Source organism: Clinocottus analis, unplaced genomic scaffold, assembly GCF_023055335.1.
Source record: "Clinocottus analis isolate CAN_PGR_092001 unplaced genomic scaffold, fCliAna1.0.p SCAF_5, whole genome shotgun sequence".
NCBI lineage: Eukaryota > Metazoa > Chordata > Actinopteri > Perciformes > Cottidae > Clinocottus > Clinocottus analis.
The window spans coordinates 4,924,292-4,941,356 of record NW_027176207.1 but is presented as its reverse complement, the minus strand read 5'-3'; the positions used below and the strand labels follow the sequence as shown (position 1 = coordinate 4,941,356).

The 17,065-nt window shown below is 46.7% G+C and overlaps 1 protein-coding gene across 2 annotated transcripts in view; it reads right to left on the bottom strand.

Annotated features, from left to right (window-relative positions):
- The window catches only part of robo3 (roundabout, axon guidance receptor, homolog 3 (Drosophila)), a 77,855-nt gene extending 61,094 nt beyond the window's left edge, over positions 1-16,761 (bottom strand). For both annotated transcript variants that reach the window (XM_068599794.1, XM_068599795.1), the window contains exons 1-2: positions 16,202-16,761; positions 2,055-2,381 (exon numbers count right to left, since the gene is read on the bottom strand). In XM_068599794.1, coding sequence (XP_068455895.1) covers positions 2,055-2,381; positions 16,202-16,265 — 391 coding nt within the window. In that variant the 5' untranslated portion in view covers positions 16,266-16,761. The remainder of the gene's footprint in view (positions 1-2,054; positions 2,382-16,201) is intronic.
- Between the last annotated feature and the right edge of the window lie 304 nt (positions 16,762-17,065).

The following is a 17,065-nucleotide window of genomic DNA, read 5'->3' as shown; positions in this document are numbered from 1 at the left end:
CTTTAAGGAAAATATGATGCCTTTTCGGGAGGGGTTTGACAGGAGTCTAGCGTTTCACACACTTTCTTTGAAGGGGAACGGAGTTCATCTTCAGCTGCTTTCAGCTGGTTTGTGTTAGTGCGATGAGAAATTCCTGAGCTGGTTTCTGTTTTAAAAAGGAGATGATATTAAGGAAGCTGTAGTGAAGAGGTTTGAGAAAATGTATAAATATTGAACGGTGTTTCAGTGAAAGCAACTAACAGCAGGCTGCGTCGACCCAAGTGCACCTTTATTGTGACGATATGTGATGTTCTTTCCTCTGGGTTTACTAGCCTGGTCACTAAGCCTCCTGTTGTTACAGATCCCTGTTGACCTCATCTGCTCTCCAATCAGCTCATTCCCCTCACCTGAACATCCTCATCAGCCTTGGAGTTTCTACGGCCTTTCGAATTTTGGCTTTTGGGTTGAGAGGCAGAAGTCAAAGCAGAGAGAAAACATGTCTTTTTAACCCCTTTTAGATTGTATCCCCGCTTACATTGAGAGCCTATTTAAAAAATATAGAGAAAAAATGACCCCAAAAAATTCAAATTTCATGAAAAAAACATTTCTTCTTGAAAAACTAAATGACACGTGCCAACATAGGCGAGGACCAACTGACTTCAACCAGTGATATGGTATCGTCCATCCAGCCATCAATCTGCAAATTGTGGTGAGGGTGTGTGTGTCCTCTGCAGCTCCATATCACACTACACTTTATATTGTACACTTTATACCTGTCCTATCAAATGTGAAGGATGTGACTTGAATCCCTCTTGCAAGTGTACACCACTCAAATATTCTGTTTCACTGGGGAGCAGTCACAGTACAGAAGATAAAGACGCTCTGAATTTTGAGTGACAGGGCTGTCAACATCAACATAATGATCGTCCATAATTCAGCAGCTCGTAGTTTGTAGTCCAGCTGCTGCTGTCAAAACAAAGATATACTTCATAATCATATTCTAACCAAAAGAAATGGCGAGGAGATCTAATTGGCCTGATCTGCATTCCACTAAAGTGACTGATCACAAGCAGCCTTGTCATGGAGAGAGAGGAGGAAATCACAAGAATTCTTTTTTTTTTTTTTTTACGTTCCTGTCCAGTGGGCGACAACTGTTATCTCTTCACAGGAGCTAGCTGTCATCCATCTACATTAACAGGCCCGGTTGCAACACGACAGAGGCCAGGCTCGCTGGGGCGGGAAGAGATAGGATGCAATGTCGGCGGCCAGAGAGGAGGATGAGGATGAGGGGGGTTAGAAGGGTGCAAGCTGCCAGGAGATCTGACACTAAGGTCAGGGGTGGCGTCTTCTGTTAACTCAGCCGAGAAACGGCCGCGATAAGAGACCAGAGAGCCCTTTGGAGCTACCTCTCCTTTTGTATCCGCGGATAACTCATTATTACTTGTGAAACTATCTGTGATTGAATGTGTTTCTTATTGCCGGAGCGACATGAAGCATGACATGATGTTTGACACCTGATGTGTGGACAAGAACCCATCTTGACTTGCCCGTATATAGACTTGTGTTGCATGACACACTGAGCTTCTTTGTGTTGGCGACGTGTCTCCAGCTCTACGTTTCCTGGTAGCATCACATGTACTCTGTCCGTTGCCATTTCCAATGTGTTAGCGTCAAGCAGCATTCCATTTATGTACACACACACACACGCTGTACTTTTCTCTTCATGAGGACACTTACTGATCACAACTAAGGCCCAATTCCAGTACACCCCTTGAAAAGCAACGGGCACTCAAAAACGAGGGATAGAGGTAAAAGTAAGACATTCAATAGGCCCTAAATGCCTAATCCTGAACCCCAATTTAACCATTACATAAACCTAAGCTGAACCTTAAAAAGTCTGAACCCTTAAGTAGGCCTTTGGAGTGAGGACATTGTGGCCGATCGTCACTTCTTCAAAGGTCTAAAACTAAAATCGGGCCCTCAGAAAGAAACATGTTCCACTACACACACACACACACACACACACACACGCAACTGAGCACTCAAACCTGAACGGCAAAAAATGTAAGACTTACTTGCCACCTCCAGCGATGCATTGCGACTGACCGCCTCACCCAGGTAGTTGCGCGCCACGCACACGTAGACGCCTTCGTCGGGTTTGCTTCGCCTGCCGTGTACGATTCGCAGGAAGAAGAGGGAGCCGCTGGGCAAGAGCATCCGGTGGGACCGAGGGTCCTCCCGGTCCGTCTCCACGCGCTCGCCGTCTTTGTACCATTCCACCATTGGAGTCGGCCGACCCTCCGCCTTACAGTTGAGGGTGGCCGGCTCGCCCTTGGACACGATCAGGTCAGACGGGTGCTCTACGATTCGGGGAGCCGCATCCTCTAACCTGGGTCGGGATCCTGGGGGACAGAGGGAGGAGAAAGGGTTAAGTTTGAGTCCATCATAGGGCAGCGGTTTTTGTCCTGATGGTGCAAACATGATTTTGATATCTGCTCAACAGCAACAGGACAACGGGAAAGGAATTTGGGGTATAATTACAGCAAAAGTATCTCCAACCCAGAGCCATATGGTGTTTAAAAGCCGACAACAGACAACCGATTGAGAAGAAAATTACAAACCTAACAGTCTGTGTTATTGAGAGTGGTTAAGGGTATTTAAAGAGTTGTGAAGATGTGAGGAGTGTAGCTGTGCTGGTAGAGGAAGAGTAAAGAGTATAATGAACACAGGACATAAAAGCCTTTTTTAACACTCTCCCAACTGCACACAAGAGGCCAGTGAGGAGCACAACTGAACGGCAAGAGATACACAATTTTATCACAGACTATCCGGCTGCACGAAGCGAGCATGTAATGTAATTACCCCACAGTTACATTCAACATATAAATCTGGAGGACGTGTGAAATGAAATGCACTTCATTCTGCATCTATCAAACCAAAGCCAGTGGAGGGGAAGCAGGAGAGAAGTAAACATGGCAGAATGGTGAAGCATGACCTCATGGGAAAGTAGATGGACTAAATATCTTCATATATCCAACATAAAACCAACTCACAATACTTATCATACTTAGATTTAAACTGGTGCTTTCTATTTAAGAGAATCCTATGCAAAGCCCTGCGTGTTTCTGTATGTTACTTATCAATATATATATATATATATATATATATATATATATATATATATATATATATATATATATATATATATATATATATATGTTTCTGGTCAGTCTGCAGACTCGCTAGCTGTCCTTGGAAAGTCTGATTGAAAGAAATACATGAAGACAGAAACAGAAGCAGACAGACACGAGGTAATTCCCACAGGTTTTATTTGCGAGCTTTGAAATTGCTTTTTTTCCCTCCCCTCTATCTTTCCTCTTCCTCCTTCAAATTGAATGACAGCATGTTGGAGGTACAATTATGTATGAAAAGCAATGACACACGCTGAAGCACCATGAGGCACAAGTGGAATTTCCCCCTGGAGAGCATATGAAAGAATGGCAACAGGAGGTGCGTCTCGCCACGTTTATTTTTATTTTTTATTTTTTTAATAACCAGGTTTTGTTCTAGTGATGTTTGTTGCCACGTTTGTGACTTTGCAGCGGGGGACTTTAATGCCGTTTTTAAACTTGTTATAGAGTTGCATGCGTTAGTTGTACCATGACGCATGTAGTGCCATATTAAGCAAATTTAAATTTACAGAACATTCACAGCAGGAGCAGCTGTGCACATAACAGGAAGACAGAAAACATGAACGGCTTTGTTCAACATTATCATCTGTTATCATAAACTCAGTCATTGTTTGGTTGGCGCTACAATGTATAGCAAAAAGTCAGTGGGCACCCCTGCTAATCATTGAGTTCAGGTGTTTCAGACACACCAATTGCTAACAGGTGCATACAATCCAGCAAGTAGCCCCATTTCATGAGGTCTGTAAGAAGCTGCATGCAAGCCTCCCATCTCAATGCCAAGTGGCGGCTGGAGTGATGTGAAGCTGCAACTACACTCGGTGGTAGTGGAAATGTGTTCTGTGGAGCGATGGATCACGCTTCACTATCTGGCATTCGATGGACGGATCTGGGTTTGGCAGAGGTCAGGAGGAATGCTACCTAACCAAATCTATGGTGTCTTATTTAGGGTGTTGGAGGAGGGATATTGGTCTGGGGCTGGTTTTCAAACTTGGAGCTAATCCCCTTTGTTTCTGTAAAGAGACTTCCTAATACTGCATGGAAAGAAATGGTAGCTTCCAACTTTATGGAATCTGTTTGGGGCAGGCCCTTTGCGATTCCAGCATGACCACCTTTGCAAAAAGTGAGGTCCATAAAGACATGTCATTTTGTGTGGGGGAACTGAGCACCTTCTGAACCAGGCCAGGCCTTCTTGTCCAACACCAATCCTCGAGAGAGCTGCTAAGGGGCATCCAACTTCATATTCATGCCCAATGGTTTAGATGGCCAAGTGTCCTGTTACATTTGATCCTTTCAATAAGAAATAAACATAACTTGGGGTGAATTGTATTTTTGGTGTAGGGTTTTATCTTGTGAACAAAGAACACTGAAAAAGAAATACAGAAAGAAGACAGTGCCACATCTGATCAGGCAGGGAAGGAAGAAGGAGCCTGCTGCAGTTTTGGGTAACTCTCAAACCTCCAGGAGGTCATCAAGATAGCAGCTTGTTTCCTGTGTTCTTTCTTTTCTCTGGGAAGGTAGCTGAGAATGTGCCTAGAGCACAGGTATAACAGTGTAATCAGGTCCAACATAAAGGAAGAGGGTCGTAATGGTTTGTCCCACAGGTGCATGAATGAGAAGAGGTTCAAAGGTTCAGTCTTTCCTGATAACACCTGATAAGAAAAGCAGTCAAAATTCCTGCCCTCAAATTGACAAATCCTCCGTTAGGTTTTGGGGGATTAAGAACTCAGCTAAAGTTCCTGTCGCTGATGGGAATATAGAGTACCGTCTGATGGCCCTGCTCTCAATGCAAAACGCTCACCAAAACGGAGCTATAGAACGCTCTAAAGAAGGAGCAAATGCTCATGAGGCTTTGAAGCTGCATCTAGTTTCAAATTGCAGCTGGGTTTACGTCTGACATCCAAGCACCCAGCATAATGTGATCAGATACACCTTTTGGGGGTTTATTCCACTGCCTAGAAAAGTACAGGTCTTGGGTTTATAGCTGTCATCAGCTGAATGGCAGTTCAATTGTTTCCAACTAAATTGGATTCAGCAACTACTTTTTTTTCCAGTAACCTCATCACATTTGCAGAAAACATATACTATATTACTACTGATGTGCATTTGACAGTCAATACAAATATACGTATGCAGGTATGTAAGCATATGTACTAGACTCGCACCAGTCACATAAAGAACTTTAGATTCAGACTTACAGTACTGTTTAACTTAATTTCTCATCTCCGAGTGTCCTTATGTTATTTTGGGATTCATATGTGTGATGTGGCTGCTGTAACTTTTTCCTCTCAAAATTAATAAAATACCTGTTATAGGATATACCCACTAAATAATTTTACGTCGTAAAATCTGTGTGAACGTATCAGGATGCAAACAGAAGTCCTTGTCATGTTGGGCAGCATGAACGCAGCTGGTTGAGTTGAAAGGGGCGAAAGTGGAAGGTAGCTGAGTCCTTAAGGAGGAACAACAAACACCTGGCCATTTATGGAAGATCCATGAAAGTCTCATGTTATCTAGACCTAATATAGGTCTTGTTCTATGAAATGCTATGACGCAGGGCTACCAGGTAAAACATTTGAGGTGATACATTTATACAAAGAACAATGAAAGGCACCCTTTGTAGATAGAGACCGTTCATCTAATAGCTTTTATAATGAAAGCTGAACAGAACCGAGGAGTCTGTGTGGTCGGGAGGATGGGGAGGTAGGCTGGGGGGAAGGGGCCTTTAAGAGCTGACTCATAAATGTTACAGGCCAGGCTGGTTGGAACAAGCCATGTGGAAATGTAAATCGAAGGCTTTTAAAGAAGAACAGACCACCATGTTGACTGAGCTAAATACACTGAACGCCGGCTCTGAGAGATGATACGATGATATCCTCCACGTGAACTTAGTCTTGATGAAATGATCCCCCAGCTATGATGAGACATCTCCTGAACCTACACTGATACCCCTGTCCTGATAGGGATCTGTACACGCGCCTCTTTTGTGCCGCTGCAGGCTGTACATTAGTAGGAGTGCAATCGCACAGATTCGCATGTTGATAGAGACTGACTGCCGCTGCCACACAACTCAAGGACATTTGAAATTCTAAGCGCCGCCGTATTCCCCCAGCTACAGAGCTCACAGTGAGTGTAGAGATGAAGCCGAGGCTGTAAAAGAGGAACTCAAATCGGGTAAAAATGGACAGCTGGATTCTGAAGAGTACGACTGGCTGTCTGGTAGCAGGGTGTCTAATAGGAAAGTCTGGACCCTCTGAGGACCTATTAGGTCCGGGCTGTGGTGTGATACAGCAGGATGGCAGCAACTCCTAAAGCTACATGGGAGCTAATAAAACCACAGGGATGCTGAAGTCCAGACTGTTGAGAGGGTGTTTGACAAGAATGGTGCGTGGAGATAAGATGATTAACTGTCTAAAATCCCATGCTAAAAGAGAAGTGTGATTTCCCTTGAAGCTGATAGCTGTCAGTCATCGATGGTTGTGAAGATGTATTATCTGGCCTTCAGAGCCACAAACTGTATTTTTTGACAATGCAAATGGACAAAGGGTTGACAAATGAATAGAAGGACCTGCACGTGTCTGTGCACATGAAAATGAATAAGAGATCATATGCTGTAGCCTTTACAGTTACCAGATCCAAGCCCAAATAAATGGTAGACCCATTCACACCAATGGAAAACATCGGGCCCTTGTTTTAGCTGGAAATGTGTACAGTATCTCTTACTACAAAATCAAACACTTGAATTTCTCTTGTGGCGTAATTATGTGGCTGCTTAATCCAGCAGAGAAACCAGAGCACTGCTTTCTTTTTTTTTTAATTAACTCTTGTCTAGTCAGCACAAACTTCCCAGCCTCGCTGAGGTGTCCAAACCGAGTCAAAAAGGCTCACGTGGTCCACTCTGTATGTAGATTACATTAACACATCGAGGCCGACGCATACACAACAGTTAATTACTGCCAACAACAACTTCAAAGTCATTTTAAGTGGGGAAGAGAGACTAAAGAGTGAGAGGGTAAGAAAAAGTGCACAAGACAAAAGTGCATAAAAACAAATATAAAAGAATAAAATCGGAACAAAACAGCCGCGGGGAGTACAGACTGCTGCTGCAATGTCCTTTCTATAATGGAGGATGGCAAAGTGCTGAGGCAGAACTTTTTCTCATCTGGAACCAGAACAAGTGGCTCTGTGGTGTCATACTGATATAAATCTAACAGAGGGCCGCTGCCAAAGATCTCCAGTGGATTACACCCACCACCCCACCCGTCCTCTGCCAACTCCTCAGCTTTATTTCACCACAACACACAAGTGGGCTTTCATCGCTAAGCAGATTTACTTCCTCTGAACAGGCAGAAACACCAGAACAACACCCAGTAACTCACACACATCGCTCCCGTCTATAAATGCTGCTGGCAGCGGGTGAGGCTGCGGACTGTTGACATGGAGGAAAGTGATATTGATACTTGTGACTGCAATGATCAACTTTAAAATAAAACCGAAAGTCCTAAAATAGAGAATTTGTTTTGTTCCATGTTCGTACCCAATAAATGTTGCATTAAAAGTTACTGTGACTGACAGTGTGATGATAATGCAGCCTCTCCTGGCATGAAAACAATTCTGTTCCAATTATGCAGAAATAATCCCCTGCTATGAAGTCACAGGTCAAATGAGAGACTGTCAACTTGCTTGGAGCATGAGATTAGAGATGTGCTGCTGTCGACAAAAGGCCCCCGACAGTTAGTCATTAAAAAAGGAAAACGGAGGCTCAAAACAAAGACGGAGAAGTTGATAAAAAAAAAAGTCAGAATGGTTTCTCGTGCATATCTTCTGATTCCGGATATGGCGAGCTGTGAAAAGTTCCTCCTGACATCATTTGGGTAGCGTTGGGTGACTTGCGGCTAAAACCGCTGCACCTCAACAGCTTTGTCTGTAAATATGCACGTCCCCTGCTTCGTCCCCAGACACCAGACATCAGAGACACCATTTCCCAAACACAGATGGTATCATGCGCAGATGATGGCCCGACTCGCGCCATGAAATCCGCGAGGCCCTTGGGCGCTCATTTTGTCGGATTTGAAAAAAATGGCTCGATCTTGAGGTCAACGGAATAAAAAAAGCCCTCACCCCAACTGTTGCCCTGCCTAAGGTCCAGCGTGCTCACCACCCCGAGCCAACCCCCTGACTCCATTCTGTTCCCTGCGCAGAGGGAGGAGGACGTAAAGCACGGATGGCGCCTCCGCCCCATCGCAGCTTCCACCCGGATCGGGTGAGACACGCCTGTCACTCTGCACGAAATAAATCCGGACACTGCCGTACATCAGAAGCCTGCACTTCTTATCACTCTGTGGTGAGTTATGGTAAAAAAAAAAAAAAAAAAGAAAGAAAGATTAAGCCATGCTCTGGCTTTGCAACTCAAATTAAGGCTAAGCTGAGCTAACCCTCACCCTGCACACAAGATAACCCCCCCCCCTCCCTCCCTCCGATTCTACTTTAAAAAAGACACAGCTGTTAATGGCAAAGAAAAGTCTTTTTAAGCTGAACTTCCAGTACAATAAACCTGGTGAGCAGGCTGAGCTTTATCGTCTTTAAAGAAGGGATGGGGGAGGCAGGGGAAGGGCGAGAGATGACGATCAAAGAGAATTCAATACTTTCCCACTTCCATCTCCCCTCATCTGCAATTCTTTTAGTGGGCTGGCTTCCCTCTCACGGAATATGTTGTTTTTACAGCTTTGTTGCCTCCTCCTCCTCTTCCTCCTCCTCCTTGTCCTCATCCTCCTCTCCTCGATTTCCACCACAGCCACAGGAATTGATTTGCAAATGCACATTCATTGTTAAATTGGCAGCATTGAGGAAGCGAGGCTGGAGCTGCTTTCTCTGCAGCCTCCCACTCTTTGACCCTGTGGGGACAACAAAATGAGGCACTCGCATGAGAATGCAAAGTGCCAGCCATAAAGAGACGATCTCCTTAATTGAGCCTGTGTTGATGCTAAGCATCTAAATGGGCAGGGTCAACTTTGCAAAAGGAAATTGGGTGTTTTTATCCTGTCTCTCTTGGGGCCATGAACAGATTCATGAGTAGGGGCTGGCTTGCCCTTCCTTTTAGAAGAGGGGGTTGTGGAAATTGGGAGCGAAGAGACCTAAACTCCAACAGCGGCTCCAAAGAAATGCCCTTTTCCACTAACAGCTCTGCTTCATGCTCCCTCTGAGCGTGGCCCCTCGCGCCAGTGGAGCAGCTGAAATGAGTTCTGGCTGATGTTTGGGTAAGTTATACAAAGCAGAAGTAGCTTGCTGTGGATAGAGAGCAGGCAGGGCAGTCTTTTCTGGTGCGACAGCAGCAGACAGCTCAGCCTGACCGACCTTTTTTTACACAAAAAGTTACTTATGGCCGAGAGGCTTGGGAGTTGACGAACTTTGATTTAGTTCCAAATACGGAAACAACTCAGATGGGACAGCAAAACATTTCATTTACACGCACGTTGCCACTGTCAGGTTTGAAATGGACTTTTTTCCCTGCACATTCCTGCCACGAATAATCTGCAAAACATCATATTTTAACATCCACGCCGCGGAGGACGGCTCGGCTAAACTATTCCCCTATTTAAGGCTTCAGAGAACTTTGAATGCAGCTTCTCTGAAAAGCCGCCCAGAGGACATAAATACAATCCGCCCAGCATCCCTCAAGTTATCCCAAACCCTGCCGAGAGTTGTCAGTCTGCGTTCCAGTATAACGGCATTGATTTGCCTTTTGGACAGGGCTTTGAACGAACAGCAAAGCAGCAACGGCATGTGGCGGCTAAACTCACACTACTCACTCCGCTTTGCTGCGAGGGCTCTAAGTGATGAGAGCGAGAAGAGACAAGAGGAAGTAGAGGAGAAAATATCTGGCTGTGGTGACGCTTCACCACTCTGCTCGGGAGCAAACAGAAGAAAAACATTAAGATGGACGAGTTTTTTAAGTGCTAGATCGTATCGAGCACGGCTGTACGCTGATGACCGTGTGATTTATCCTCGCTAATGATCAGTCCGTGCAGGTCGAGCGGTGTAGGGTTCCTCTCCCTCGCGTCGGGCAGGACGGGCCCACCACTGGTTGCGGGTGGCCTAACACAGCTGTGGGGAAATGCCCCTGGCTTCCTGTCCCACAGCAGCATATTTCAAGATTAGCTCCTATTAGATCTGTGACCGCCTAAACACATACACACACAGGCTGGCTGCTATCTGCTCCCGTCCGTCTGAGCCGGGAGGAAAGGCTCGAGACGGGGACTTCCTGAGTCCACAGCTTAGAAGAAAAACAAGCGAGGTGGGGGGGGGGTTGTTTCTAATTTAAACTGTGAGCTCATCGTTCATTCTGAAGTTGAAACGATCTAAATGAGAGACATTAATGAGACAGAGATTGATGAGTTCTGAGATAGAGACAACTGCTCTGTCCTCGATGAATTAGTAGAGTGCTACTGTACAAGGCTCCACAGTCAGGGTTGCCAGGTATTTGCCACTGGCAACACTTTTGAGAGACTGGTAACCAACTCTAGGTCTTTGGTTGCCACCAGAGGCGTCCAGGCGGCTTGAAGCTGAACTGAAAATGATGCCGCAAAATATGTACAACACACATATTGGCTTTATTACTCAAAATATAAAAATGCCAACCAGATTTTCAGTTTGGGCAACCAAAAGTGGATGCGTGGTCACAGGAACCACTTTTAAAAGTTACAACATATAAAGTTTTATAGTTCTTTGAAGATGTTACACTGCAGGCACTGAGAGGAGACTACATCATGAGAGCATAATTAATATAAATCACCGATGAACAATGTGTGACTGGGGGGAGGTGGGGGGTGGTAATGAGATCTCTTATATTTAAGAGCGCGATAACATTACAGTGAAAGATAAAAATTGATAAACGCTCCCTTCACACACTGTCGAAGGCATTTGGAGGAACATTGGCTGTGAAGTCTAATTAAGACGAGGAACCGTGGTAAAAGGGGGAAGTTTAAGGATTCAAACACAGCTGCCGATCACTGAGCCGCACTTAGAGATAACAAGTAGAGGACTCTAATTGCCTCGTCGCCCAAGTCACTTTTCTTTTAATAACCGCTTTCCCTTCAGGACATCGCACTAGGCCGTCAATCATCAAACTGCCGCTACAGAGGACCAGTAGCCGAGTCACTTGTTGTGTAGCAACACTCCCATCACCAAATAAAAGGTCTCCAGAAGCTGTCACTTTTCGGAGAGAGCTGTCGCCGTCAGTTGGAAAGCCGGCCATTAAATAATGACAGCGCCTGTCATGCTGCCTCTTTGCTGCAGCGTCACCTCGATGCACCGGCGTTGAAAACGATCCCTTATCAGGTCTTTTCCTCACACCGGGCTTTGGAGTGCCAGGCTGCAGCGAGTGCAACCGACGTGCCGACAAAGCCGCAGCGGTGACAGCTGCAGCTATGCCCCCGCAGGCTTTTTCCCTTTGACGGCGGAGTGTTGTTGCGCTTCCCAACCGCGCGCCGGAAGAGTCTGTGGACAATAAAGGAAACTGGCAAAACATGAAGATTGTTGGAGAGCATGTGCTCCTGTTAGACGGGCCGTCTGACACCAAAGGCGGGCAAAACAAAAAGATCTGTGTTGCCAAAACACTGCTGCTGCATCTTTAGGATTATTATGCTGTTTTGATTGTTGTATTAACTTAATCACTCTCCAATTACAACTATCACAATTGGAAATGACTGGGTCTATAAAAAAAAAGACATCTTGGGTTCGTCCCACATTTTGTGGGCAAAGAGGACGCCCCTCTGGAGACGAGGCTGGCAGATTGCTGCCGTTGCTGTGGACGTCGAACCGCTTTGATCCTTCACCAGCGGCGTCGAGGAGAACATCTAGAGTTGGAGTTCTCTGCGTGCGAACACAAAACCGGCGACCTACGACCTGTACGGTCCGGATGGCCGCTGTGTTTACGGCCTCGACAGGGCATCGCTGCGTTATAACCGGCAACAGAGGGGTCTGCCCTCCTAGAACCACTGGAACTAATGTCTGGGGGCCATCCATCTGTCTGCAGCCCGAGGTGGAGCGCTCAGGCCGGCATTGTGTTGGGGCCCCTCAGGCAGTCACCCCAGACCTTTAAGGAGCGGGACTAGCTGACTTGTCCCGTCAGCACTAGCTGCTGAATAGAGTCCCTGCTCAGGTCATTCCCTTTCTCCCTTGATGACCGATGGAGTCTCTGGTGACCCGTGGAGTGTTTACTTTGGCCCTGTGTGGTGGGAACGTGCAGGGAAATATAAGAGCATTGCAACCCCTGCGGTCACTTTCGTATTTTTCTGCGGTTCGCTTCAGTCCAAAGCACAAATAAGTCCCTGTTAATGCACAGCGCGGCGTCATCAAGCCGCGGCGTCGGGAATATTTGGGCCTGTGAAATTCTATCATCACAGGGATTCGTAATGAGTGGCGGCTCAGCGACAAGCAGGAACCAAAGAACACAGCTCAACTAAGACTTTTTGATTGTGCGGCTCTAAATTTAGCAAATTGTGGGGAGAGAGGAAAAAAAAAAAAAGCTTCAAACGTCAATTCCAGCACGTCGTTAGAGCTGCTGATTCCGCGATGACAGGAAGAGGGCGATTTACGCCGGTGGTGTTCAGTCACTCGCACCGAGGCGACTTCCAAGAGGTGCGGCTCGCTTGTTGCGCATAAAGGTTGCGGAGCTACTGACGGGCTAATTGATCTGTAATGAACAGATGGGCAGGCGGGTGGGGGGAGGAGGAAGGTGCACCGAGCGCGGTAGTTGTCAGAAAGGGACGACAGAGCTCTCCCCTGTCTGCTTCTGTCCTCTGCCAGGAAAAAGAAAAAAAGAAAAAGCAGGCACGTTGTTAGTGTGCCGATAGCAAAAACCGCATTGTATGTTGCATTGACGGAGTATCTTTTCACTTGGATCCTACTCTCATGCTTCGGGGTTATAATGCTGCTCGGGGCCGATCCTCTCCGTCAAGAGACCTCCACTAAAAGGGCTTCTTTTTGCCACTGGCAGGCTCAGAGCCCTACGGAGACATCACTTATTTTTCTTGACCTTTTAATTGATCCGATCTGTTCATCATTGTGTTGAAACCAAGTCTCGCTCGAGGAGAAGTCTCGTTCTCAAATCTTGCAACGTGGCCACATTGTGGGAATGAGCTAAAATACTGAGATTCAATTCAAACTCGCGACAACAGCGACATTTTCTGTTCTCCAACACAACAAACCCCGGTAACAAGGCACATGATCACAGTCGCATCCAGATCAAGTTCTCTGATGGTCCTTTCCAGGATGTGGTCAGCCACTCCTAATAACAATATGAGCCTGTCAGAGGAACCTTCACCTATAGTGGACCCACATCATGGAGAAAGAAAAGAGTACTATGTAGCACCAGCAACGCAAATTGTTGTTCCTAGTAGTCACTTGTTTTGGACACAAAGGCACGAGGGGTTGAGGCAAAGAAACTCTTTAGTAGCCACTAAAAATGATATACGAGCATTAAGTAGTGAGATCAAAGGTGCAACAAGCAATCAGACCAACTGGATCACAATACTGACAATGTTTCCAGATTGCCGCTCTCAAACTCGAGGCTGCAAGTCGAACCTGGCAATATGAAGACGCTCCCGTCCTCATCCATGAGAAATTCTATCATATTGAGGAATTCTTTTGCTTATTTGTGGCATTTTATACTTACTTTGTGTTTCCTATGAACAACCTGGTGGCAGTGAAGCCTGTTGATGATCCAGACTAACATGGACATTGTTTCTGGAAAGAAACACTGCTGTTTTTTTTTTTTTCTTAAACTAAATTCCATTTAATTCCAATGTCTCGGAGCTCAAGGCAGAGTTCTAAAAACCAAAAGGAAATGATCTTTGTGGCGATTTAGAGAACAAAAACAATCTGATTATTCGTTCTTTGTCATTTGGAACACAACCTTTCGCTGGTTGTTGTTGTTTTAGGATAAAAGAACAGATTAAGTCCTTGCAACAGCTAGATCTCCTGTCAAACTGCCCTTGACCAATTCAGTATCGAAGCTTCCCCCAAAGCTCCTCCACTGTGCTTCACTGTGGATGACGGTGTGTCTTCAGTGCCTCAATTGAAAAACGCCGGCAAAACCAGAGAAAGGACTTTGAACAATGGGGCGCCTTGTTAATTGTGCTATTTCAGCAGCCCCCGTCTCCTCCCTCCCTGGGGGAGACAGGTCGTACGCTCTCACTGAAATTACACCGGGTGAGTTTCACGGCTATTTGATCTGGTGTATCGGTCCGTTTTGGGGGGGGGGGACAGTCAGGACACAACAAGGCAGCTGTCCTTTGAGCCCTCCCCTCCCGGCCACTTCAGTGAGAGCATGGTAAACACACATACGAAAAACAAACACACACACACACACCTCCCTCTAGCCCGGCGGAGGTCTTTGGGGAGAAGCTGAGGAAGGAGTTGACTGATGGTGACAGAGATGACTGACAGTAAGCGGGGCACACTCCAGTGTCGCCTTACTGGGCAAACAGTCTGAAGACCGGGGCCCCTGACATGAGACTCTGGGTCCAGGCCCCTCCAGATACCAGAAGGAGAGACCACCGGGCTGATTCTTAAACAAAGCTCATTTCTACGGCACGCATTTCCACGCCAGCACTGTTCTGAAGCATCCTCCCCCTTTTAAGCTGAGTAGCAGCTCTGGATATCAATGTGACACAAATGTGCATTCAAATGTAAATATTTCAACGAAAAAGAAAAGAAGAAAAAAACAAAAAGCAGTACAGGCTTTTTTTTCTTAGTCCTTACTTACAAAGTCCCCGTGTGTGTTTTTGCTCAAGTGAAAATAAAACGCTTTAATCCAGCTTGTGTCGTCCCAGAGGAGCATCTGGAGTCACTGAAGGAGCACTTTCACAGATGCTGAGTTCATATGCTCTGGGTTCATAGCCAATGTTTACAGCCTTGTAAAATATAAAGAAAGGGGGAGTCTCAGCAGTGGGTCCAGGCTCAACGACACCACGCTGTCACAGACTATAACGTCCAACTTGTGTTGGAGTGAAATGCTTTTGTGCGTCACAGGCGGGCGGTGGGATTGATGAGGGATCTGTGGATCCAGCATCCGGCCGAGGATGGAGCCAGGTGTCCATCGTCCCAGAGGGGGACTCAACTTAAGTAGCCTGGCCGATGCCGCTTTAGTGTTTGTAACCGCACAGTTTAGTGTGAGAGGAGCTAAATGCAGATGTTTCAATCAGAAGCGAGCCATGAAACAATAAGGCCCAGAGGCCGCTTAGCAGTGGAATCTTGTATGTGGGGATTCGGACAGTGGTGGCTGAACCCAAGAGAAATACTTCCAGCATCCCTGTTATCCAGGTCTACTCAACGCAACGCAGGAGAGCGGTCGGATGGAAACATAGAAGATGAGTTTAACATTTAGGACGCAGCATCTGGAGAAGGCTGGCACCCAGAGAGAGAGAGAGAGAGAGAGAGAGAGAGAGAGAGAGAGAGAGAGAGAGAGAGAGAGAGATCATACATGTCTGAACATCCTCCTCCCCGCCCCCTCCAACCCCACCACGCGCACTGTCAGTTCCCTGCAGCGGCTCATCACACCATTTCTGCTCCACACGTGCACTCTGTGCGCCGGGGACCCGTCCTCACCTAACGGGCCGATGATGGAGATGCAAGAAGCGCAGCGGGGAGCAGATGCTGGTGTGAATCCGCGGTCCCTCGGGCAGGACGCGCAGTAAAGCTGCATAGGGGCCCCTCTGGTGTGCGCTGGCTTAAGTGGCCTTTTAAAATGACATCATCCAGGGGGGGATTAATGCTCACTCATGCTGACATATAAGGTTCCATACATTAATGCCAGGAAGTGGGGCGTGAAATAGTACTTTGCATGAGGAAAATTAGAAGTAAAATGTATTTATTTGTGTTAATTAATTAATTATTCTTTTTTTTGGAGGGGTGCAGGACCCCCCTTGAGAGCCCAGGGATTCAGTGAGACCTAGTTGGAGCCACCGATATGGAGCATAAGCCCCATCTGTGCAAACATAACCCCAAAAAACAACCAGCCAATTTCAACTCACCATATGCCAAAGTTGTGAGTGCACATAAAACCAGGAGGGGAACCGAAGTCTGGCGGTACTCCATTATTATCCACTCAGATGTTTCATAGGTAGATAAGGTCGGTCCCGGGCTGTCCAGCAGATAGTAGCTTATATCCAGACAGACGCGCGGAGGACTTCCAGGCTACGGGGTGGAAACAGCACCAAACTCCACAGGCAGCATCTCGGCCGCTGTCGGATCAAACCGCAGGTTCAAGCATTGGAACTTTTTTTTGTTTGTTTGTTTTTCGTTGATACGTCTGAAACCCGGCGGATAGTCCGTGAAACAGCGAGCCGCAGGTGGTGAGAGGAGAGGCGGCTGTGAGTGTCAGGCAGCGCCCGGTCGGTCCCCGTTGCCCTCCCGTCCCGTCTTCACGCTAACTGTCACGCGGGGGGGGGGGGAACCCTCTCACTGAGGGCAGCTTGAGCCTCAAAGTGCGCGGAGTCCTCGCGCAGAGAGGAAACGCCGTGAACTTTGTTAAACACACGGCTTCAGTTATCCTTCCCGCCTCTGCGTCTCTCCTCCTGCTCCGCTACTCTGAATGAATTACTACGGCCTCATCACAACACGGCACGCTCCCGGAGCCAGAACACACTGGGGTAAAGACCCGGGCACTGGGAGAGGTAGCTTCCGGTCCCGCTATCAAAATAAAGCTACTCTTCGCTAACGCGCCGCAACGCGTGAACGACGTAGTAGCAATTTACATTGAAACACTCAATCGATGGTGAATAAATGAGAACACTGTTGCGTAAGTGGAGCCAATCAGTATCAGAGTCTGTTCCATTGCCATAACAGACCCCTTCTAGCTAAGTACAAATGTATATAGATGATAATTACAACTGATA